At 41.4% G+C, this 23,905-nt stretch overlaps 1 protein-coding gene across 1 annotated transcript in view; it reads left to right on the top strand.

Moving 5' to 3' along the window:
- The window catches only part of NPEPPS (aminopeptidase puromycin sensitive), a 78,626-nt gene that overhangs the window by 10,360 nt on the left and 44,361 nt on the right, over nt 1-23,905 (top strand). The window contains exons 2-3 of the mRNA XM_079949334.1: nt 2,226-2,310; nt 23,223-23,300. Coding sequence (XP_079805460.1) covers nt 2,226-2,310; nt 23,223-23,300 — 163 coding nt within the window. The remainder of the gene's footprint in view (nt 1-2,225; nt 2,311-23,222; nt 23,301-23,905) is intronic.

Below are 23,905 nucleotides of genomic sequence, written 5' to 3'. Positions count from 1 at the left end.
TTTCACAGATGCCTCTGGATACATTGGGCAATCTTGCCAGAATCTTGGAAGCTGCAGCTGCAGAACCCTGGTCAGCAAGGCTTTGGTAGAGGTGGCAAGGGGGGAGGCAGGCAGTGCATAGGCAGGGCAGCACCTTCCTATTACACCTCAGCTGGTGAAATTGGACAGGCTGCCCCTGTTAATAGATGTAATCAAGAATGCCATTAGTATTTCCAGTAATAATTCACTGTTTGAGGTGTTGTTGCAGGAAAACTGGAAGTGAATGTTTTTGATGAACATACAGGGTTGTACCCAACATTAGTTATATTCTGAGTATAACTGAAATTAATGGGCATGGCTAACCCAGATCCATAAATTTCAGTGGGTCTGGTCTGAGTAAAACTTAGTTGGATACAATCCATAGTTTCTGTTCTAATTACTTGATTTTATTTGAAAAAAAATAGTTCACATGTCAGTATTCATGTTTGTACTAGCTGCTTTCCAGAAAACAAATTTTCCAGTTCTGTAAGAGGCTTTCAGATATTAATCACCATTGCATAGCTCTTTCCTTAATGTATCTGCTTCCCTGCAAAGCATTTAATGTCTGCATTTTCTATTTGCCTGCAATATAAAATGTCGTATGTTGAACTGCATTTGGATACTTGCTTTTGTTGCTCTCAAACAAGATTTAATCCTGAGCGTATCATGTAAGTGAAGCCTTATTGAAATCAATTTGACTCCTGCTAGCATGAGTCCATTTTCACAAGCTCGCATTTTGTATAAACTGCTGCCTGTGTGCATAATTTGTTGATGCCTTGTTTCTGGATCTTCATGGGGCTGAACATTTAATTATATGTAACCATTAACTTGGTTCCTGTAAATGTTTTCTGGTGCTTCACACACTCTTGAAAGGCACTGTTGTGTGTTTGCAGGAATATTAACATATTATCACATTTAAATGACAATGAAGGTACATTCAAAAACAGCCTCTCATGTTGTTCAGGGACACATATTGGTTGTTCATGTATTATATGTTCTGGAGTGTGTAGGGCAGGGGTGGCTAACATTTGGCACTCAAGATGTTGGATTCCTAACTCCATCGCTCTGACCATTGCCCATGCTGGCTGGATCTGATGGGAAGCCACTTCTGGTGTAGGGTGTTAAAGGTATATCTTTAAGGTTAAATGTGGCACCATTCCCCTTGGGTCAAATATGGATTAGCTGTTTCTCTTTATTGACATTCCTTGGCTTGATATTTGAGTGGACCTGGTTTGCTAAAGGAGTCTTGTTGGATAGACTGAAAATTTAACTTGCCTGACAAGCATTGGTTGTTGGGGCCTTCATGTGTTGGATCTGTCAGTTGATTCCAATTGGTTCTCAATGCATAGTAACTATGCAACTGTATGGGGGGGGCATGGGTGTTGATGGGAATGCTAGTCTTCTGAATTCACTGTTGAGATTTGAACAAATTTGTATCATTTGGGGATTTGTGGCTTTTTAATAATAATACTGTGGTGGTATTGTTCTTGTTTGTTACTTTGGTATGCATTTTTGTATTTTTATACTGTAAACCAGCCTATAATTCTTGGATGAAGGGTGGTATAGAAAGTTAATAAATAATAACAGTAACTGTGGTGCCCGCAAAACTTGAATAGTATTTTAGCCAGCTAAGCACTGAAATCAGATTTTTTTAAAGGAACTAATTTCAAATAGCAAGAGTAATGTGGGTTAAAGTAAACAACCAGTTTCCTGAAAATCAGATTTTTCTGTAGAGGCACCAGCATGTAGAGAGCTGAAAAATTATTTTGGATTTCTGAGTATCTGTTTAAAACTTGTGTGACCACAATTTTGGACTTTTCCCAGCTGATACAGTGTTATGGGGTAGCTTAGGTTGCACATTCTAGTTGACTTTCTAGCCACTCTGTGCAATCCTTGCTTTCCTTTACGTATGGTAAACTACTTATCCAGATGGAATATTTGCATTGAGCAAGTTGCTCACTGTGAGATTGTAATACTCACTATAAAGTTATATATATAATGATTGTTCACTATGTTGTAAACAATCACTCCTGTGAAAATGTTGTATGTGTGAATGGAAGAATAGCGGTCTTGGGTTTTATTTGCACTGAAGCAGCTTTAAAAGTTCACTTCAACAGCTTGCCAAACTTTTTTTTTTGGAAAAAATTGTTACCGTACTCAATGTTAAATGAAACATTAAGTTATAAAGTTGAATGTGTATTTTACAGGTGAAGCAGGCGACTAATCAGATTGTGATGAATTGTGCTGACATCGACATCATTACAGCTTCCTATGCACCGGAGGGAGATGAAGGTAAGAGGGAATTTGCATGTAGCTTCTGTATGTTCAGTCTCCAGATGCAATATTGATCAAATAATGAATTTAGTTGTGTAGCAAGTGTTTCCAGATTGTTTTGACATAGTGACTTTAAAGTAATCTCTCCCTTCTACATTTTGGATGATGTCTAAAATCCGCAGCATATTAGAAAGGAAAATGTATTCAAGTAAAAAAGAGATAATGACTTGGTTTGTGCATAATACTGAGCTAAAAAATGGCTAAGTATGAATATCCAAGTGTGTTGGGTACACAGAATGAAAATTTCACAGCTGCTTTGCTCCTCCCCTGGTTTTGCTGCTGTCACATTACTCAAAGTAAACCCATGGTTTGACTTAGTGTTATATGTGAACATGGGCTCATAGTTTATCTCACTCTAAACAAACTGCAAGCTGTGTAGTAGCCAAGGTTTGTTCTTGCCTTACTGCTCATGGTTTCTTTGGGAGAGATATGCAGCAGCTGGGCCTGGGGAAGAGTAAAATGCCTTTAGTTTTCACCTTGTGTACTCATGCATATGGAGCCATCATTTGGCTTGGTCTTATGTGTAACCAGGCCATTATAACTTTTTTTGCTTTAAAACATCTTCCTCTGTTATATTATGCAGCTTGTTAATTCATGCTTAGCCATGGTTTGGCTTAGTGCTACGTGAGAACTGGGGCATTGTGATAAAAATCTTGGGTTTAATAAGATTATGGCTTGTCCCAGTTCTTCAAGAAAGTGAAGACGCTTGATTAAGGAGGCATTGTTGTGGCTGCCAGCTCCATCACCTCGGTATTTTCAGCTGCTGCATACTTTGTACCAAGTCTACAAACATGTGATCTTGAAAACTGGGTATAGTTTACCAGCCATGTATGGTGTTACACTAGTGATGCAAAACTGGTTTTGGTTGCTGCAGGGGAATTGTTGAGTATCTGACTGTCAAGCACAGATGGTTGGTAGGCTACATTTGTTTTGGATGGTTGTAAGTTTGTAGGCCAGCCTTCGATAAAATGCCTATTTAACATGCCCTAGAGATGACTTTTTGATCAGGATTTAACTTGGGCAATGATCCACCCTCCTCTGGAATGTGTGACTTGGATTACTTGAATGAGTAATCTGAAACTGGTTTGTTTTGTGGATAGCTTTTTGTGGTACAACTGCTCTTTGTGACACACTGGATTGAATTGCAGTGGTAGTGACAGCATAAGAACATAAGAGCCCTGCTGGGTCAGGCCGAAGGCCCATCTAGTCCAGCACTGTTTTCACAGTGGCTAACCAGAGCCTATGGGTAGCTCATACACACAGTAGCTCTCCTACTTGTAATGCCCAGAAAGTGGTGGTCAGAGAAGCATTGCCTCTTAACACTGAAAGTACTACATAGCCATCATGACAAAGTGATGAGCTTATGCGTGGTTATGTCCTCTTTTAAGTCATCCAGGTTGGTTGCTACATCTTACTGCAGTGGATTCCATAATTGTGGTCTGCCTCACAGTAAGGGATTGGAGTAGACAATCAATTAGTCTCTCTCAGCCAGCCAGTCCTATGCCATTTATATATAACTTCAACATACAAAAGGTGGTATGGGGGGTAGAAGAGGATTCCTGGTGACCTTTCCATCTGCTGAAACCTCCTTTTCTCTCCCCACTGAAAATTTTATCAAAATTGAACAGGGGCGGGTTCAATTCCTGCCTGTTTATCTCTATCTAAAAAATCTATTTAAATCTAAATCAGATTCCTGCCTGTTTAAATCTATGCTAGTACAACTGAGCTGACGGGAACACATCTGGGTTTTTGGATTCTCTGCAAAGCTCAAAGCACATGATATCTGGTGAGAGCACATGGATGGGCACCAGAAAGCTCAGTTCAGCAGGGATTTCGCATGTGCGCCAAAAGTATGTTCTTTATGCAGCCGATGGGGAGTGGGGATTTTGACCACCTTTCATCCCTTGGGGATGAGAGAATAATCTGGCCCACCAGCTGAATTCAGTTCTCCATCACCTGTACACAGAAGCAGGTATATTAACTATGAGGGACGGGGTTGACTGTTGGATGGAATGCATCAGACAGATAATTTTTAAAAAATATATTATTTATTGCTACTATTACTTGTGAATGTATACGCCACTTTTTTGCAAGACTTACATCAAAGTAGCATAGTTTTAAAAACAGTAATGACACTTTAAAATAGTGGAGTCATGGGATTGCCTGCTCCTTCCCTCCTCAAGTACGATTTCTCTTCCCAGCCTTAAATTAGGGTTACCTTTTAACCAAGAGCTGAGACGAGGATTTGAGGTTTTTCCCATGGTTGAGAGAACCTCATTAGCATCATCTGTGATTACTATTGGTGCTGATGTAACATGGAACCACAATTAAGACTGGCAGTGCAGGGGAATTCTTGTGGGAGGCAAGGGGCCAGAAAGATCTAGTAAGCTATCCTTCAATCCTCTCATAATCTCATAATGGTGGTTAAAATATCGGGATTGTTACATCTGTACTGGAACTATATGCCTTATCTTTCCACAGTTAGCTGATCAGAAACTTTGCCATTATAGAACTTCCTGTTCTGGCTTTCTCAGTGTTGTCATGCTCCGGTTCTGAAGGCCTTGCCTTTCAAAGTTTTTAATGGCATGCCAAGCCATATCTGTATTAAAAGCTTTTGCGAAATTCAAAGCATAATTTATCTTTCTTGTGGTTGTGCTGTAAAATAGAGGGTGACTGAAATGTTTAATTTCTAATATTTATATATTTCTGAAGGATTAAGGCAATTTATAAATAAAGATTGCTAAGAAAGATATTCTAAAAACTGATAATATGTAGTAGAAGTCTTTGCTACTTGCCTAAAAGTGAGCAGTGATTAGGTCAAGTATAACTCAGGGAGTTATTCCAAACCTGGTGCCACAACCAAAAAAGGCCGCCTCTCTCACACGCTTCTTCTGCACAAGTGAAGGTGGAGAGGTCTCTGAGAAGATTGGCGGAAGTTCTTGGAGAGCCAGTTCTTAAAATATTTTGGACCCAAGATGTTCAGAACTTGAGCTGAGCCTCAAAACAAATTTGTAAATAGTGCAGCTAGCTAAGAACTAGCTTAATATGATCTGATATTCCATACTGTATTTGGTCAGTACCCTGTAAGTCTCATTCTAAACTAGTCTATCTTCAAGGGTATTTCCATGTAAAGCATGCTATAGTAGTTAACAAGGAGGTGACCAGAGTATGAATAACTGAGGAGAGGTTTGGTTTCTCAAGGAAATGGTCGAAGCTCCTCTTTCCTGCCTCCACATGGAAATGCAAGGGTGCATTTGGGTCTAGGAATATTCCCAGCATGCAAACCTGCAGCTTCAGAAGGGAGTGCAACCCTATGAAGAGCAGGTTGTATGCATACTTGCACTATCATCAGAATTGTTCAGCCTCTGACTTGGGCTTTTGTGAGACCCAGATCTGTCATAAGGAAGCCTGTCTCAGTGGCTAGTTGGATCCAGTCAGTAGAATTGACGTCTGTGGCTTCTCAGGGTGTGGTGATCATGGCATCCTTCATAAGTTAAATCCTTTCAGGTAGCGGAGTTCCCTCCTGTGTGGCTCTTTGCTTTACTCCCAGAATTAACGTCGCACATCACAGCTTAGTGGAAACATTTGGTATTGAAACAGGGTGATCAGTAGGTGATCTATCAGGCATTGGCAATGAGAACAGACATTTCTTACATTTCCTTATGAATTTGATTAATTGTTTAGATCTATCTGCCATAAAGTTTTCATTTTGATCCACAAAATGGAATTTGATCCACAAAAGTAGGTTTCCCCTATGACGCACCAGAAGAGAAGATTCACACAGTTTGATTTTGGATTGCCTATGCCGCAAAACGTTTTGGTTTTCTATTAATACTTGTCAGGGGTTCAGGAGCAGAGGCACAGGGAAGAGAGGAGATGGAGAGCGAAGGGGAAGAATCCGAGGGGAGCGTAAGAGAAGAGGACAGTGGACCGAGGGATTCCATGAGCCTCTCCAGCGAATCGGAAGATTCACAGAAGGGGGCGCCAGTGGCCAGGGGTAGGGGGTTCCCAAGGGGAATGCCCCAGGAGCAAGGGGGCAGCAGGGACTCCCAGAGCAGTAGCTGGAAATCAGGACCAGCTTCCCCACCAGAGCAGAGTGGGGGGGAGTCCCAAGGATCGGGGCCAGTGCATTCCCCACCAGGGAGAGAAGATAAGGCAGGGCTGACCACGCCTCCATCGGAGAGTCAGAAAACGGAGGGGAGGTCAGATCCGGCCAGTATCCCGGAAGAGGGAAGCAGTGACAGAAGTAGTGTAACGGTCAGGAGGAAGGTCACTGGGTTGGCGCGAGAGGCAAGTTCAAATGTACAGGAGCCCGGGACAGCAGAGAATGAGGATTGGGAACCGGGTCCTAAAGCCCAACGGAGGGAGGGGGAGGAGCTAAGCGACTCAGCGTCGGAAGAGTCCAGAAAGGGCAATGCCCCAGCGGGCAGGAGGACCCAGAGGAGGAGAGAGCAGTGTAAAAGGTGGAGCAGGGCTAGGATCTTAAACTGGTGTCATAGGGGAGGAGACTCAGACGGTACTTCGCCGGTCTAGGCTTTAAGACGTAGAGCTGCGCGCTGTGGCTTTGAAATGGAAACTAAACCTCAATAAAGACTTTTGTACATAACGACAGCCTGGCGTTGGTCCTCTGTGAGCTGGGACCTAGAGGCAGCTCTGACAATACTCTTTTTTTGTCTTTGTGATGAGAGCTCACTTGGAGCTCTGAGAGTATCATTTTTAAAAATGCATTTGCTTCTCTGTTGTGGCTTGAGGAGAATACAGTTGATTGGTAAGGGCACGCAGGGTGAAATGGATTATTCTTCTTTGGGGATCTTGAATTAGATTATCTTTCCAGCTCTGTGATGGTATGTGCCAGTGAATAGAATACTGGACCTGAGAGATGAGGTTTCAAACCCCTGCTCTGTAATGGACTTACTGGGTGAGCTTGGGCAGGACTTGAAAAATATCAGATGTCTAAAATGTTGCTCCTAACCTGCGGAAACATTTCATGCTCCTTGTTCTCTATCAGACTAGTTTTCAGTCTATAGAACGGTGAGAATAACTCCCTTCAGAATGGCTCTAAGGATAAAGCAATTGAGTTTTAACACACAGGAATCATTAAATCTGTAGCTTCAGCCTTTATTACTTCAATTTAATCTAGGTTGTATCTAGTGGGAATCATAAGAGGGATTTACCAGCACTACCATAAAAAATGTGTTTTTGTGTTTGGGTAGATCCGTGGAAGACCTAAAGGAACATGATACATTGCCTTAAAAAAAACTAGGTTGATTTTTATCTGGTGAATGGAAGCCTTTCAGTCTTGCATGGGCAGCATTATGAAGCACACCAGCAAGTATGTACCTTTATTCTAAGGAAGCTGTGTTTAAAGGGACAAGAAGGTACAGTGCTGCTTCTCCTTTTCCTCTCACTCAGTTCCTCCTTTCTATTTGTTTTTCTTCCTATCCTTACATTCAGCCAGCCACATCTTCCCTTCCTTTTCCTTTTCTCCAATTTTGCATGTGTCAGCCTCCATTCTAGCCAACTCCTGCTCCCACATGTGCCTGTGTATTTTTGTATGTTGTGAGCTGCTAGCATCCATCAAACCATAAGGTGTCATCAGACATTTAGTGGTCCCTGGACAATAGTTGGAGAAGTGCTTCCTTACTTGGAGCAACATGTCTTACTAGAGGTGAGTCAAGTCTAGCACAGTTAAAGGGAAAGGAGGCACCTTGCTCAAAGGTGCATTGTGGTCAGCCCCTCTGAAGTGCTCTTTGTTTTGCTGAGCCTGGAGTATCTGCTGCACCAACCTACACCTCTGCTTAAGCCAGGAGGCCCAGCTGGTTGAGAGTTCCCACCTCTGTTCTGCCAGTTTTGAGGTAGCATGCATGCAGTTTTTGGTCCCTTCTGTTTGGGAGGCAGTGTTGATGTTTTCATGAACTACAACTTTCTTATATACATAATTTGGGGTTCCAGGGATGTGGAAGCATTGATATTGTATCCTTCTTCTGCACATTCTGGGGGTATCTGGCTGTCAGCTGTCAGAAATAAGGTGATGAGGTAGACCGTTGGTTTGACACAATGCATAGGTATGTAGTTCTTAATGCTGATTTGGAGCTGGTAATTATGGAATTTAATATAAAGAGCTGATTAATATATTTTTGTTATAAAACAAAAACCAAGATTCTGTGGTATATTAAATATCCTTTATATAAATCCTTAGCCTAAGCCTGAATGTGCCTTGTATAACTTTCTGGCATGCCCAGTAAATTCCATTTTTTAAAAAAACCTGTTCTACAAAATTCTATGTATCCAGTATGGGCTGAATATGGGCCAGCCAATATACTCAGTCCTGTAAAGACAAACTTGTAATATGTTCCAAGTTCTCATGTCTGGGAGGACGGGAGACATTCTGTCCTGGGCAGGGTTGCTCTCCCCTGTGAAGAGCAGATCACAGGCTAGTTCACCAGTTTATTGCCCCTTTTGGACAGAAATGACTTGGCCACTGTACTCTATGCTCTGATAACTTTCAGATTGGATTACTTCAGTGGGTTCTATGTGAAGCTGCCCTTAAATATGACTCAGAAACTTTAATTGGTCCCAAATGCAGTGACCAGATTATTGGCTGTGGTTCCATTTAGATCACATATAACCCCTGCCTTAAAATGTCTGCATTGGTTGCCATTTCATGTCTGGGCCCAATTCATGGTGCTCACATTACTGGTTTAAAACCCTAAGTGACTCAGGTCTCAAGATGGGCTCCTTTCTCACAGTCCCTCTCTGATTTTTTTTTAGGGAGGGGGTAACAAAATTTTATTCATTTTCATCTTTATTTAAATTGCTTGACATGGTTGCATTGAGATATATCTTTGTTTACCTTAGAGTATTTGACTTGCAACAATTACATAAAATTAAAAATAAGAATAAAACAACAACAAACACTCAGATAAACGTTTCTGAATAGATTAACAAAGTTGTGTCAAAATGTATAAGGTAAAGGTAAAGGTACCCCTGCCCGTACGGGCCAGTCTTGACAGACTCTGGGGTTGTGCGCCCATCTCACTTAAGAGGCCAGGGGCCAGCGCTGTCCGGAGACACTTCCGGGTCACGTGGCCAGCATGACAAAGCTGCATCTGGCGAGCCAGAGCCGCACACGGAAACGCCGTTTACCTTCCCGCTGGTAAGCGATCCCTATTTATCTACTTGCACCCGGAGGTGCTTTCGAACTGCTAGGTTGGCAGGCGCTGGGACCGAGCAGCGGGAGCGCACCCCGCCGCAGGGATTCGAACCGCCGACCTTTCGATCGGCAAGCCCTAGGCGCTGAGGCTTTAACCCACAGCGCCACCTGCGTCCCGGCAAAATGTATATACCCAAATTATTGCAGTTATTACAGATATGAAAATATGTATAGTAATGTGTATTGCTTAGATTGGTGACCATAAGTAAACGGTATTTTGTATCAATTACAATTAGAATTTATAGGCGTTTATAGGAAGGGGGAGTGAGTGGAAGGGAAAAAAATAAAATATGTACTCCATATATACCAGATTGTACTGGACAATGTGGGTACTATTCTACCATATGCCACATTATTTGTATAATCAATAAAGCCACCCCAGGACCCTCTTTGGTGTTAAGATCAGCAGAGGGTGCCCTCTTGGTAGCTCTGCTGCATTCAGCAGCTTGGTGCCTAGGGAGAGAGTATTCTTTGTGGCAACCCCTAAGTTGTGGAACTCCCTCCCCATAGAGGTATGTCTGGGAACTTTATTACACAGTTTTTGGTGAATGCTGAAGATGGACTTCTTTACTCTGGCATTTGACACCTGAGATGCATATTTTCAGCCCACCCTATATTTCGTGATTGCAGTTTTTTGTAACTACGTTTTTAAAAGTATTTTTAATATTGTACTTTAAATTGCTGTAACCTGCCTGTGGACCTTAGTATGAAGGACAGGTAATAAGTTGAATAATAAAAATAATAACTGCATGGCTTGATTGCACTGGAAATGTATTTGTAATATGTTTATTCACATACCTTGACTATTTTTTTGATAGGATTAAGAAATTTTATTCCATTTGGGATACTGCCAGAGCATAATGGCTTTGAAAGTGGAAGAGAATGAATCTGGCAGAGGACTTGCTGGATAAATGCTCTGTGGCACCTGTTGGAATGAGTCAGAAGCCAATGCCTTTATTTAACTTTACTATGACTAGCTTTTAAATGCCTGGCTGCTCTGCAAAATGAAATATTGTTGTGTATTTTTGCCCCTGATGCAAATATTGGGCCAAAGGATGACTTTAAAAGCAAAAGTTAGTGTAACTTTTGAGATACACTTTGTTTTGGTAGGTTTGGTTTTGAAAGATGTGTTTTTAAGTCCGTCATGCAAGTCATTCATACTCGTGTACACTAAGCTAACATTTTAATATAAGGATAGTAGGGTTCTGCCTTTCAAGGTGATGAACCACCTTGTAAATAAAAAGTGCTGTGTAAATGCTGAATGCAAAGAAAGTGAATCAAATAATGAGCAGATCGCTCTTTTCAGAGATCAGACAGCACATACTGTTAGTAATTAGAGAACAGTATTTTGTTTGCAGTGGGTGTTGGGTGTTCAAACAGTGCTTCTATGTTTTCCTGGCTTGAGACAAGCTGCTTCTGCACAATATGCAGTAGTTCTCAGCTTGTGGTAAGCTAGTGCTGCCTGGTGGTGGGTGGAAGGGGGTATTCTATCCAGCACTAAGTTGCTAGAATATTAAACATGAAGAAAACTGCTTTTTCAGGGCAAAGTTTTGAAAAAGGCTAGAACATTTACATATTGAGGATAAGAATTAGTTACAAAAATAGATCTAAGGATGTGGAGGCCATTTCAGCCCTTTAGGACAAGGTTGGTATAAATTAAAAAGAATAAAATGGAACAATCTATATACAGTGGTACCTCGGGATGTGAATGGGATCCGTTCTGGAGCCCTGTTTGCATCCTGAATAGAACGTAAGACGCGACTGCGCGGGTCGCGTTTTGCCGCTTCACATGCGTGTGACGTCATTTTGACTGTCTGCACATGCGCGAGCAGTGAAAACCGGAAGTAGTGCACTCCATTACTTCCAGGTCGCTGTGGAGCGTAACCCAAAAATACTCCTGAAGCATATTTATCCCGAGGTATGAATGACTGTAGTTCAGTTTGCTTATTAGTGGCTGACTTGGCATCTTTAACTTCGTTTTCTGAAGTCTTGGGACCCTTTGCTACATTCTCTTTTAAGATACTGGGACTTCATACATCTAAGCATGCATTCTAGAGCTGTCATGCTCCAAAATGGCAACTAGACATTCCAACTGTAACCTTGGTTAAGGAGCCATTTGGCACCTAGCTTATATATCTGAGTTTCTAACACTGTTCTTACCACTAGCTTACATCAGACCCTCTCTTTTCCAGGAATAACTATGTAGAAATAAATATGTTTAAGGTGTCTGGATTTGCATGTTTTTGCTTTATTTATTCAACATAATATCCAGCTTCCTGTGTGTTCTGTGATCTTGCCCCATAGTTGCCAAACCAGAGATCAAAAGAGGGGTGTGAAGCTAAAAGTGTCTGTGAAAGGGGGACACTGTAAGGGGAATCTAAAGGATTGAGAATTGGAGCTTCATCACTTTTGCAAAGTTTGCCTCTAGCAAAATTAGTTGATTAATGACTTGAGAGAAGTTTTGGTTTTTTCCTCAGAACCTGGAATTTTTGTTGAGGGGTAGTTAGGGATAATGCTATTACTCTCAGACATTTTAAATTTTTTTAAAGCACAGTTCCTGTCTGAACTGGTGGGGATTTCAAGATTTCTTTCCCTGTTGCTGGGTAAAGAAGCCTCACAAACTTCTTTCAACCACCAGCACGATTTCTGATGTTACAGAAGGCATTTAGATGATTGAGCTGTTCTTCCCAGCTTGGGGGAAGGGGAGGGTTAAGAGTTTTTGAAAATTTGTGGTGACATTCCAATGATTCTTAAATGGAGCCTATATAAAAAGTGTAATATTCACGCTTGCCCAGAGAGAATTAATTATAGCACTTAGCAGAAGCTTTTAGTAGTTGTGGACTTGCCAAATCCCAGGGTAATATCTTAGAACACATTGTAAAAGCAAATGGTGTCCTGCAAAAGATCAACTCATCCTCCCTTTCCCTTATTATTATTCTCTCCCCAGAACTGTGGTCTATTATTAACTTGTGTGTAAATTACCATTCCCTCCCCAGGGCAGGAAAAATCACTGTCAAATAAAATCTTGATGCTAGTGCCTTGAGAGTTTGAAGCAGAGTTGTAGTGCTACTGATAGGTCAGTCAGTTTGGGTCAAAGCTTTGTTGCAAAGAGCCAAGCCAGTGCACTTATTCACTACATTGCTATTGCACTTCGTTGCTATTACTCACATTCTTAGTAGGTGGCCAGGGTTTAATGATTCCGATCATTGTTGATGTCTTTGCTGAAGATTGGGGAGGAAGGGAGACGAGGAAATATGGGGCTGAGGACAATTTTTTGCATTTATAGCCATTTTCTCCATTTTTTAATACTACTATTAAAAAGTTGTCCAAGGCTAGCTGGGGGCACCAAGTGAGCAGTGGGCCAAGTGGAAGAAGATTTGTGGCCTGCATTTGTCTGTTTCCTTCTATTGCTGCTTTTAATGGGTCAGTGGTTGTTCATTGGATTTTAATTAGTTGTGCATATGGGGTTCCTTATCTGGATGCATGTGTGTTCTTGTTGCCAGGAGTGAGTAATTGTATCCTATGGATAGGAAAAGGTGATGTGTTTGTGAGGCAACTTTTCAAAACAGTAACCCAAAACCAAGTCAGACACATGGTTTGCTTTAAGATGGAATTAGCTTGTTTTCTCCTTCTCTGAAGGGTAGGCCCTGAACCAATGGATTCAAGTTACTAGAAAAGAGATTCTGACTACACATCAGGAAGAACTTTCTGACAGTAAGAGCTGATCGACAGTGGAACTGTCTGTCTCGGAAGTTGGTGGGTTCTCTTTCAGTGGAGGTTTTTAAGCAGAGGTTGCATGGCCGTCTGTCATGGATGTTTTAGTTGAGAATTTTGCATTGAAGGAGGTTGGATCAGATGACTCTAAGGGTCTGCTTGAATGCTGCAGGCCTACCTGATCAGATCTTGACTTATTGGTTTGTTAACCAACATTGCTAGAGTTTTCCAGTTGGGATGTAATGGAGAACTCCTGATTAATGCAGGCCAGGATTTTTTCAGAGAAGCAGGCACACAGTGAAGGGAGGAATGCACAATCGTAGCCAAACCTCAAATACAGTGAATGTTTCAGTCCTATAAAAGGGAAGGAGGCATCCCAGTATAATCTATTTCCTTCCCAGTATGTGCAATTCTGGCTTGAACACTTGCCTTTGTCCTTCCTTTGGAACATAATTGTGTACAACCTTTGGCCAGGGTCCAAGCTTTTTTTATATTGCAGTACTATAATTTGGAATCATTAATTAATTGACATATCCATCTGGCCACTCTGTAATTTCAGAAATTGCTTTGTAGATGCAGTTATTTTAATCTGTACTACAAGCTCTTTGCAAACAAATTGTGAATATGCATAGTGCTCTGTTGGTTGAAGGCTTATAGTCTTTCATGGTTCGTCATAGTACTTTTATTGGTTATATAGCCATAGATAATAATAAGTGAAATCTCAGAGCAGTATTTTAAAACAGAAAGGTGCCCAAAAATGACATGTGCAGTATATTTCATGTAATGACACTGTATTCAGAATCAACTAAGACTAAATATGTAAGTAATTGCCATGTTTCATCAGAAAACCACATTTGATTTGTGTTTTTATATTAAATAACTCTCAGTACGAAAAACTGCAGTTGATTTCTACTTCAGTTTTTGTGCCCTGCTCCCCTGCAAGGATAGGGGGGGGGGGAACCCCATGTGTCTATTTGCCTGGATTCCTAAAATTTTTGTGCTGGTATCTATGGATTCAGAATAGTTTTCAGTCCTAATCAGGGATAACTCTTGATGCTGGCTGCAAAGAATTTGGCACATTTCTAGAAGTCATTTGTTGAAGTGATAAGTTTAACTATGTGATAGGAATACTTTCCCATGTAATCTTTACTGCTGCCTTGGATGCTCAGGCTTTTGTGGCTTCGAAATAGTAAGTCAGTTGCCTTCAGTTCACTTGAAAGAAGTAATTTCAAAGTGATACAGCCATATGTAATCTGAATGAAGTTAGTAGGAAATGTAAACTAGTGTCAATAGTGAATTGTTCCAGTCTTCATACTTTCTTGATTTAGTCTTCAATCTTAAGCATATTTTTTGTTGAAGTTGAAAGGATTTACTTCCAGGTAAGCACAATTAGTATTGGCCTAGCAAATTACATCTTGGAATATAAATTATTTTTCCTTTTTTGGTTCTAATGCAAAGGTTCTTACCGTGCTTCACAGTCAAGTTATTTTTCTTATGACTTCCAGGTGCTGTTTAGTTAATGTTTCATAAAATGCAGTGTCCTTCTTCATTGCCTGTAATAGCTTGCAATTCCTTTTTATAAAGATGAGTTTAGATTGAGTTGTTTTTGTTGTATTATTTCTTCCCACAGTCACAGTGGCTTCTTTTCTTTCTTCTGTTACCCTAATCCTTCCTCCTTTTTCCTCCTCATTCCATTTCACTTCTTGAAAGTTTGATACTGCAATCTCAGTAAGATGAGAATACCAAGAGAGTGGGGAAATATTTGAAAACTCTAAGTGACAGCATCAATTTTTATACAAACTGCTGCCTGAAATTTTCCCAGCTCAGAGTATCAAAGTAGAGGCAAAAAAAGGAAAAAAAGACTGCTTTCCGTTGAAGGAAGGATGTTGCTTAGTCAGGACCCACTAGTGGGTCATAGCCTGATCCAAGTTGGGTCACAACAGGAGCACAACCACCATGCAAAAGATTAAGATAATAAAAAATTAAGAAATGGGTCTCCAAATGCCTGTTTGGGTTAAAAGTGGTTCCATGGTCTGAAAAGGTTGAGGATAACATGTAAGTGCCACATGTCTCAAAATAAAAGTCCTAGTTCAAGAAAGTGAACATATTACAGGCAACTCCCAATTTATGTGTGTTCTATTTGTGTGCAACTGTACACATGCATGGTGCTGGGTACCTGGAAGTGGTACTCATAAATGGGGAGCACCTGGGCAACCAAGCCCTGCTGTTCCTCCAGCTCGTGTGAGTACTATATCCCCTAAACATGTCTGTTATGGGTGTGGCCCTTAGCAGTTACAGTTTCCCAGTATTTTGCAGCTTCGGTGAACATGGAAAACCCTTATCACAGTATGATAAACTGAAATATTTTTTGTTAGTTGAATACCTCTGTTTTCTGATTATGTGACTGAATTGCTAAACAATTAAGGGATAGTACGATACCAAGTCAGCACTATGTAGAGTGTTCAGCATTGTGAAACAACCACTACAGAAGCAACATGAGCTTTCAGCGAGTATTCCTTTGGGTTGCATGCTTCTCCATCCTGATCAAAGGCTGCCTGTCAGGAGGATTTAATGGCACTTCTGGTTGGGATAAGTGCACTTTCCAGACCCTGAAATATTCAAGGCAGATGTTCAACCCCTCCCTTTAGTTTGCTGAGAACACTGTTGCACCATCCTGTTGCAGCAGGCTTTCTTTCCATATGGAATCTAAAGATAGCAGGGATCAAATTTCACTGAGTTTTTGCCCAGTGATGATTCAAACTGTTTAAACTTCACATTTCCAGTTTGTAGTTTCGTCCTTCAGAATGCCAAATTCTTAACTGCTGCCACACTCCAATGCTGCTTAATTGCTCTTACTTAATTGCTGCTGCTTCCACTTCCTATAAAATGACGCCACCTCTCAAAACACCATGGTCTGATATACTGGTTTGTTCTGTAACCATAGGTTAAAGCAAACTATAGTTCCCTAGGTTCATTTATGTGTGTTTAGAGTTGCTTAGTTATAAAGCTAAAATGGAAGTTGTTTTTCCCCCTCCCCAGTGCATGTGTGTGCGCGCATATGTGCATAAGCCTGAAAGTCGAACAGGCTCATTTCTGACATAATGCCAAACCATAGCTTAACGTTATGCTTTTAAAGTTTATCCAATTGAGTGTAAAGGGGCTAAATCCCTGTCTGTTTTTGGGGGGTGAAGTTTGCTGCCTCATGCTCACAATTAGTTTCAGGCAAAGGAAGAGAGAGGTTGGACTTGCATGTTCTTTTCAATGGAAGGATTGACATTTGTTTACTTTGCTTTCACCCTATTCTGAGGCAACTCTTGTAAGCCATGGGTTAAGCACATGCTTCTCAGTGAGGAGAGATACAGGCATAAGGCCCATCAAGCCTTTCTGATTATCCTCACAGATCTACTTCATTTGAACCTAGGTTTCCTACAGCCAAGCCTGATGTTCCAATCAATCCACAGTCAACATTACTTTCCTTTTTGGCATCTGTTCTCAGCTATTCTGCTTTCCTTTAGAAAATGTTCTCTGCTGTATCACAAACAAGCATGACATCTGAGATTGGTGGGTTGGAGCCATTGAGAATGACATGCACTCAAGGAAATTGAATACAGTGGTACCTTGGGTTAAGAACTTAATTTGTTCTGGAGGTCCGTTCTTAACCTGAAACTGTGCTTAGCCTGAGGTACCACTTTAGCTAATGGGGCCTCCCACTGCCGCCGTGCCGCCACCGCATGATTTCTGTTCTTATCCTGAAGCAAAGTTCTTAACCCGAGGTACAACTTCTGGGTTAGCGGAGTCTGTAACCTGAAGCATCTGTAACCTGAGGTACCACTGTACATTGAAGAAAGATGTTAGGTGGTGCCGCATGAACTGAGTGTCAGTCTAGAACACACACCAAAATATTGCCATGTGCAGAAATGGCTCATCAGATGAGTAAGTAAGAAGTGTACTCTGAAGGTAGAGCTTTATATTGCATTTATTTTTACTTCATTTTAGTAGTTGTGAAAGTTTAAGAAAGCACCCATGTTTCAAAATGAAAACTCAAAATGCATAGTTCTATTAAGGCTTTATTTCCATATTAGCTTTCTGTGTGCACATTAATTTCACACTCATTTTAAGACTTGACTTTTTAATGACAAGGATAGCTTTTGTTATCACCTTGCCATGGTGATCTCTGTTTATTGAATTGTAGTACATTGTAGAAGCCAACAGTTGTGATAAATGCTTTTATGCAGCTTATTCCTTTGTCTGTTTTTAGAGATTATATTTACTTGTGAAGTCTTACAGGCAAAGTGAATGCACCTATATAGCTTCAACACTACGTGTAGGCCCTTGTCTAGTGGTGGTTTACCTGGAAAAGAGAGAGGATGAGCTCTTTTCTTAAATGAGCTTTGTGTACTGAGTATTCATGCATGTTACAAGAGTTCTTTGGGCAGAATGGAAAGGGAGCTACTTCTGTTTTTTTAAGAACACACATACACACAAAAACCACAAAGCAGACTTTGCTCTGGGTAAGCATAGGAAGCTACAAAGTCCAGGTTTTAGAGTATTTTGACTTTTTAGCTCAATATTGTTTGCTTGTGATTGGCACAGATCGCAGGCAGAGGACTTTCATGTCACCTGATTCTTTTAACTGAAGATGCTGTGGTTTTGACCAGGTACCACCTGGATGCTCAGCCAATGTGCTATTACACCTTTTTTCTAGACACTTTTGGCAAAGAAGAGTATTATATCTAATAGGTTTCTTTTTTTAGCACAGAATACACTGATCAGCAGGGTTTGCAGATGGTTGTAAAAGGATTTTTTTTAATGATTTAGGATTATTCATGTTCCATGTATTACCTTGTAAGTCAATATATTTTAACTTTTCACCATGGGAACACAGTTTCCTTGATTGCAACTGTCTATATCCAATCAAATCCAATGCAATCACTAGCATACACCCCTATAGCAAAGTCCAAATTGATTTGACTATCCACTTGTACCATAGATAATGCATGTGAAAAATCTGTTTAAATGTTTTTTTAAAAGGCAACTATGGGGTGCAGCGCTCATCTTGCTTCAGGCCAAGCGAGCTGGCGTTTGTCCACAGATAGCTTTCTGGGTCATGTGGCCAGCATGACTAAACCACTTCTGGTGCAACGGGACACCGTGAAGTGCTGTTTTGCTTCCTAATGCAATGTTACCTATTCATCTACTTGCACTGGTATGCTTTCGAACTGCTAAGTTGGCAGAAGCTGGGACAGAGCAACGGGAGCTCACCCCACTGTGTGGATTTGAACCCCCAACCTTCCGATCCACAAGTCCAAAAGGCTCAGTGGTTTAGACCACAGCACCACCCGCTCCCTAAAAATCTGTGTAGGTGCTTTGCAAGGAGGGGTGTAAGCGATGTCAGACATGGGCAGCTTTCCTTTCCTAATCCAGTGTTAGCCATTTCTGATGACTCAGTTGACCTCAAAAACATTTGAGACACACAGATTACATTTCTAGGTTAGCAGAGAGGAGAGATCCATACCAAGATAGCACAAAGGCAGCTATTTAGCAAGATGGCATCTTCCTGGGTTCTGTACAACAATGGGGATGTGTATGTAAAAGACTTTAATTCCTTCATATGCATTTCTGTGGTCCAAGTGGTTAATTAAATCTGTTTTGCCATTGCTACAGGGCTATATGTTACGGATAGGTGCAAAATACGACTATACAATGCTGCTGATGAATAGTGTCTCATTGTGGTTTGCCCATGTGTTACTAAATAGCCGGATGCAAGCAACAGGTTTTTCACATCCAGTATAGGAGATACATGTTCAGAAGCAAGTTTCTACTGCTAATCTGTTTTTGTTTTAACTCCTTTACAACTCTGTTAATAAAGTAATTCCCACATACTCTTTAAAAAATGCTGTACACATTTTCCCATTTGGATATTAGATAGAAAAAGGGAAGGTGGAATGAGTACATTTTGATGCTAAGTGTTTCCAAAATTGCCTGTAATATATATGGGACCAAATTATTTCTAGGTCTGTTAAGAAAGGAACAAGAAATGCTTCCTCTCATACCTACCTAGAAATCATGCCCTCTAACTTAAGGAATATTTCTGTATGGATCTTCAGTGCTGAAGGGGCAGAGTAGAATTCTTCATAGTAAAACAAATAAATCCTATATGCATGTAGATTTGTTCAATGAAGAGGAAAAGGCTCTATCCACACATCCTCAAAGACCCTCTTCAATATTCCTTTACTTTTTCCAGAACTCAGCCTGATCCTTCAGTTAAGCTTTGTGGAACCCCTGTTACTTGTTCATGCTAATAAATAGCTGAATGCATTTTGCAGAAAAGAAAAAAGCCTGCAGTTGGTCCTGATTGTGCAGCTGTTGAAGGCACAAGAACCCCATTTCCCCTAATGCCAACCCTGAACTAAAATTCAGGCTGCTGTCCTGGGAATAATTTTTATTAGACAGAAAGAGGCTACTGAGTAGACATGTATACCATGGTACTGTGAATTGTTAACGAGTACCTGAGCCACTTCTAAGCCTCTTTACAAAATTTTCACATTTTATGTTTGCCATTCAGAAATAGCATTCTTTAACTCACACTTATTGTGTAGTACAGAGGTCCCAAACTGGTATGTGAACTTCATTCAGGTTGTCTATGAAATAAATTTCTGTTAGGGTACAATAAAAATTCATATCCCATCTAGCACAGTGTGTTACATTTGCTACAACAGGCAGAAAAAGTTAGTGGTCTGCCAAGACTCTCAACAGTTTTCAAGTGGTTTTTGAGTGGGGAAAAGTTGGGTAACCACTGGTGCAGTATTTTGTTTACTGGAGACAATATGCTTCTGATTGCCAGTTTCTGAAAACTGCAAGTTGGGAGAGTGCTGTAACGCTTCTGCTTTTAGACTATGTTAGACTTCCTACAGGCATCTGGTTTGCTACTGTGGGAACAGGATGCTGAACTTAGATGGAACTTTGATCTTCAGCAGGGGTGTGGGGGGGCTGTGTGTGTGTGTGTGTGTGTGTGTGTGTGTGACACTATCCTAAAACCAGCACTTGAGGCTTGGATCTTAAGCCTTTCTATAAATTGTCAGCTGAGGAATGTCATGTTACAGTAGTTGTTATGGACTGTGGTTAGCCAGTAGCTTTGTGCTGCTGCTGCTGCTGCAGAGAGAGAGAGAGAGAGAGAGATCCCTACATGCGTCATGTGTCCTCTCACTGTGTTTAACAAAATACAATTGGTACATATTAAAATATGGTTATTCTGCCTGTATTGAATAGTTTTTGTGCGCACATAAGCGCCCTACTGCACATTACATACATATTTACATAATTATACGAGAAGCAAAAGTAAGGATACTAGTTTACTGTGACTGCAAAGCCAGAATTCCACGAAATACCTAATTAAACCATGTAAATGTTTGATTCCCTGAAATTCACCTAGGTTTTTGGATGTGTACCCTATTCGGTAGTACAGTGGACCCTTGGGTTGCGAACGTGATCCGTGTGGGAGTGTTTACTAAACAATTTAGTGTTTCTGCACATGCACGAGTGTCGAAACCTGGAAGTAACGCGTTCCGGTACTTCCGGGTTCGGCGTGGTGCGCAACCCGAAAACGCGCAACCCGAAGTGTCTGTAACTTGAGGTATGACTGTAGTAATTATCTGAGGCAATACCACTCACATTGGATTAAGTATGTTTTGAAAATGGCTAAATAGGTTGATGGTCATTTCACAGATTGCTGAGGGGGTTGGGACTCAGAACAGGCACAGGGTCTGTGGAGTAAGAATTGTTTGAAGAAACTGCCTTCCATGGCTACTGGAACTTTACTGCACTCCATTGCAAAGCTTTAAGCAGCTATTGCCATAATTTTTAAAAACCTGTTTTTCACAACCATGAGTTTTAGTAGCATTACAAAAGGGGGGGGGGGGGCGGTTCTTAGAATTATGGATGCAAGAGAAGTCTCATAGTTCATGTTGTTGCAGCCATGTACTAAACCAAGCATCTTTACAGTGTAATTGCCGAGCAGTGCTGGTGGGGCTTGGGAGCAATAGTGGCAGGTGATTAAAAAGGGGAAAGAAAGGAGTTTCCGAGTAAATGTCCTCCCGTGTGGACCAGCTACAAGATACGGTGTGACTTGTTGAGCTGTCAGTGCAAAAACTCCATGTTGCAGGTTTTTCTCGGATTATAAGGGCTAGAGCAGGGGTCTGTAACCTGTAGAATTTTAAGAGGGTACTTGTGGGCATTGTCACAAAATGACTGCCATAGGAAGGCATGGAGAGTCATAAAATGGCTGCCATAAAATAGTTAATTACAAAATCTTGGGAGGTTCCAAACAAGGCTCCTCCCCTGCCCCAAACCTAGTGAAGCATGTGGGCCACACAAAGGGGACTGCATTCTATATCAGAAAGTTGTCAGCAGAGAATAGCGCACACATACAATCCCTCCGCCACCTGAATGTGGAGTTAACCTGAAGGAAAGCAAGTGGGACACACAGTTTGATAACTTATTAAGAATGGCTTTTTCTCTGATGGGACAGTGAGAAGAAATGAGGGCTGGGGAGGAAATAGCAGGAAGTGATAGAATGTTTCTTTCCAAAGCATAAAAGGTAAAGGTAAAGGTACCCCTGCCCGTACGGGCCAGTCGTGCCCGACTCTAGGGTTGCGTGCTCATCTCGCTTAAGAAGCCAGGAGCCAGCGCTGTCCGAAGACACTTCCGGGTCACGTGGCCAGCGTGATGAAGCTGCTCTGGCGAGCCAGCACCAGCGCAGCACGTGGAAACGCCGTTTACCTTCCCGCTATAAAGCGGTACCTATTTATCCACTTGCACTTAGGGGTGCTTTCAAACTGCTAGGTGGGCAGGAGCTGCGACCGAAAGACGGGAGCTCACCCCGCCGCGGGGATTTGAACCGCCGACCATACGATCGGCAAGTCCTAGGCACTGAGGTTTTACCCACAGCGCCACCCGCGTCCAAAGCATAGTTCCTCCCAAATTCAGAAATAAGCTTCTGTTATGGGTTAAGGGGCTGCTTGTGCGTAAATGGTTGAGTTCTCAACTCATGCAATCAGTTTCTAAAGACTCTCCCAGACCGCGGAGCCATGGGTGCATGGCTGCCTCAATCGCTGGCAGAATCCGTCAGTGGGTGCTTCCGGAATTTACGCCAACATAAGAGTTCCTTAACGGAAACTCTCCTTCTGGATTCTCTGCGTGACAGTTTCCTGCGCGGAGTAGGCGTTCCCAGCGGAGGTCCTGAGACCTCTCCGCTGTTCTCACTGGAAGTATCTTGGAGCCATCCCTCCGACTGAGTTTCTGCGGGAACTCTCCCTCTCCCCCTGCTGGTTCCTTCCTCAGCATCCGAGGGTCTCCTAGCCTCCTGGAGCCCTTCCACCACCTGACTCTCTGATGGCAGTTCCCTGACAGCTTCCAAGGAGTGTTGCCATTTATGAGGAGCTTCATGCTGAGGGAAAGAAATGAATGCAATTCAGAACCAACACAAAAACTGAAAGGAGAGAGAAACATGTTGATCCTGGACTCAGCCATGCAGCTGCAACTTAAACGGTTATTTGTACAGTACTGTAAAGTGCAATATACAAATTAACAATAGATGATGGCAGTGAGCTATGGCAAATTCAATATGTTTTTCAAAACCTTTTAAAAAAAAGGATTTTCACAGTGTTTTTTACATGTGTGTAGGTTCTACCTAGGTCCTAAAAGGGAATGGGTTTTTTTTTTATTCCTGCATTCAAGCTGGGGATCAAATCTCCAAAATATAATTGATTGTGCAAAAGTAGTGGTGAGAATAATATTGAAGACCACAAAAAGGGTTTAAAAAATATATTAAGAAAAAAGAGGACAGGAATTTAGCTCTTTCTTCCAAAATCCAAGTGTCCTCACATCACATGAATGGTCATTGCTATTCCGAACTTTTAAGAGCACTTTCCTTTCCTTTTTTCAGAAATCCATGCAACAGGATTCAACTACCAAAACGAAGATGAGAAAGTGACTCTCTCTTTTCCCAGCACACTTCAAAAAGGTAAAGGTTTCTCTACAAATGTTGGTTTAGAAGCTAGATGGCTCAGTAGAGGTCCAAAACATTTTGCACCTAATCCCCAGGGTATGATTTTCTTCTGTTGGAATATCCTTTTGAAAACTCATCCTTCCCTGTATTTCTCAAGATGTTGGTAACTGAACCAAATAGAATCCAGTTTCTTAAAGCTCAAGAAACTTTCCAAAAACATTTAAAGCCTTTTCATATGAATTTGAATGGGATTGAAGTACAGTTAATCTAGTCTGGATCCAATTTAGTAACTGTCCCTCTGTAGGAGTTTATGTGCACTATTCGTCATGCTGTGCCAATTCATTACAAAGTAGAAGTAGATTAAATTCATGTTGAGTGACTCTTCTGACCAGGTTTGGGCTTTGTATAGTAATGTGATACGCTAGTCTTCATGCCTGTCTTTGTAATAATGTTGGCTTTACACCACCCACACTTCTGATTGTAGCCACATATATACATCTGTATGTCAGCTGAAGGATAACACTTTGTACAACTGGCAAAGTGGGCTCTGGTCCACAGATGCTGTGTCACAATATATTTTAATCTGTGTGTGCTACCCGATTCCAGCATGTTTCCTGCTG

Source organism: Podarcis cretensis, assembly GCF_951804945.1.
Source record: "Podarcis cretensis genome assembly, chromosome: 13".
NCBI classification, from domain to species: Eukaryota; Metazoa; Chordata; class Lepidosauria; order Squamata; family Lacertidae; genus Podarcis; species Podarcis cretensis.
This window is presented reverse-complemented; position numbering and strand designations above follow the sequence as displayed.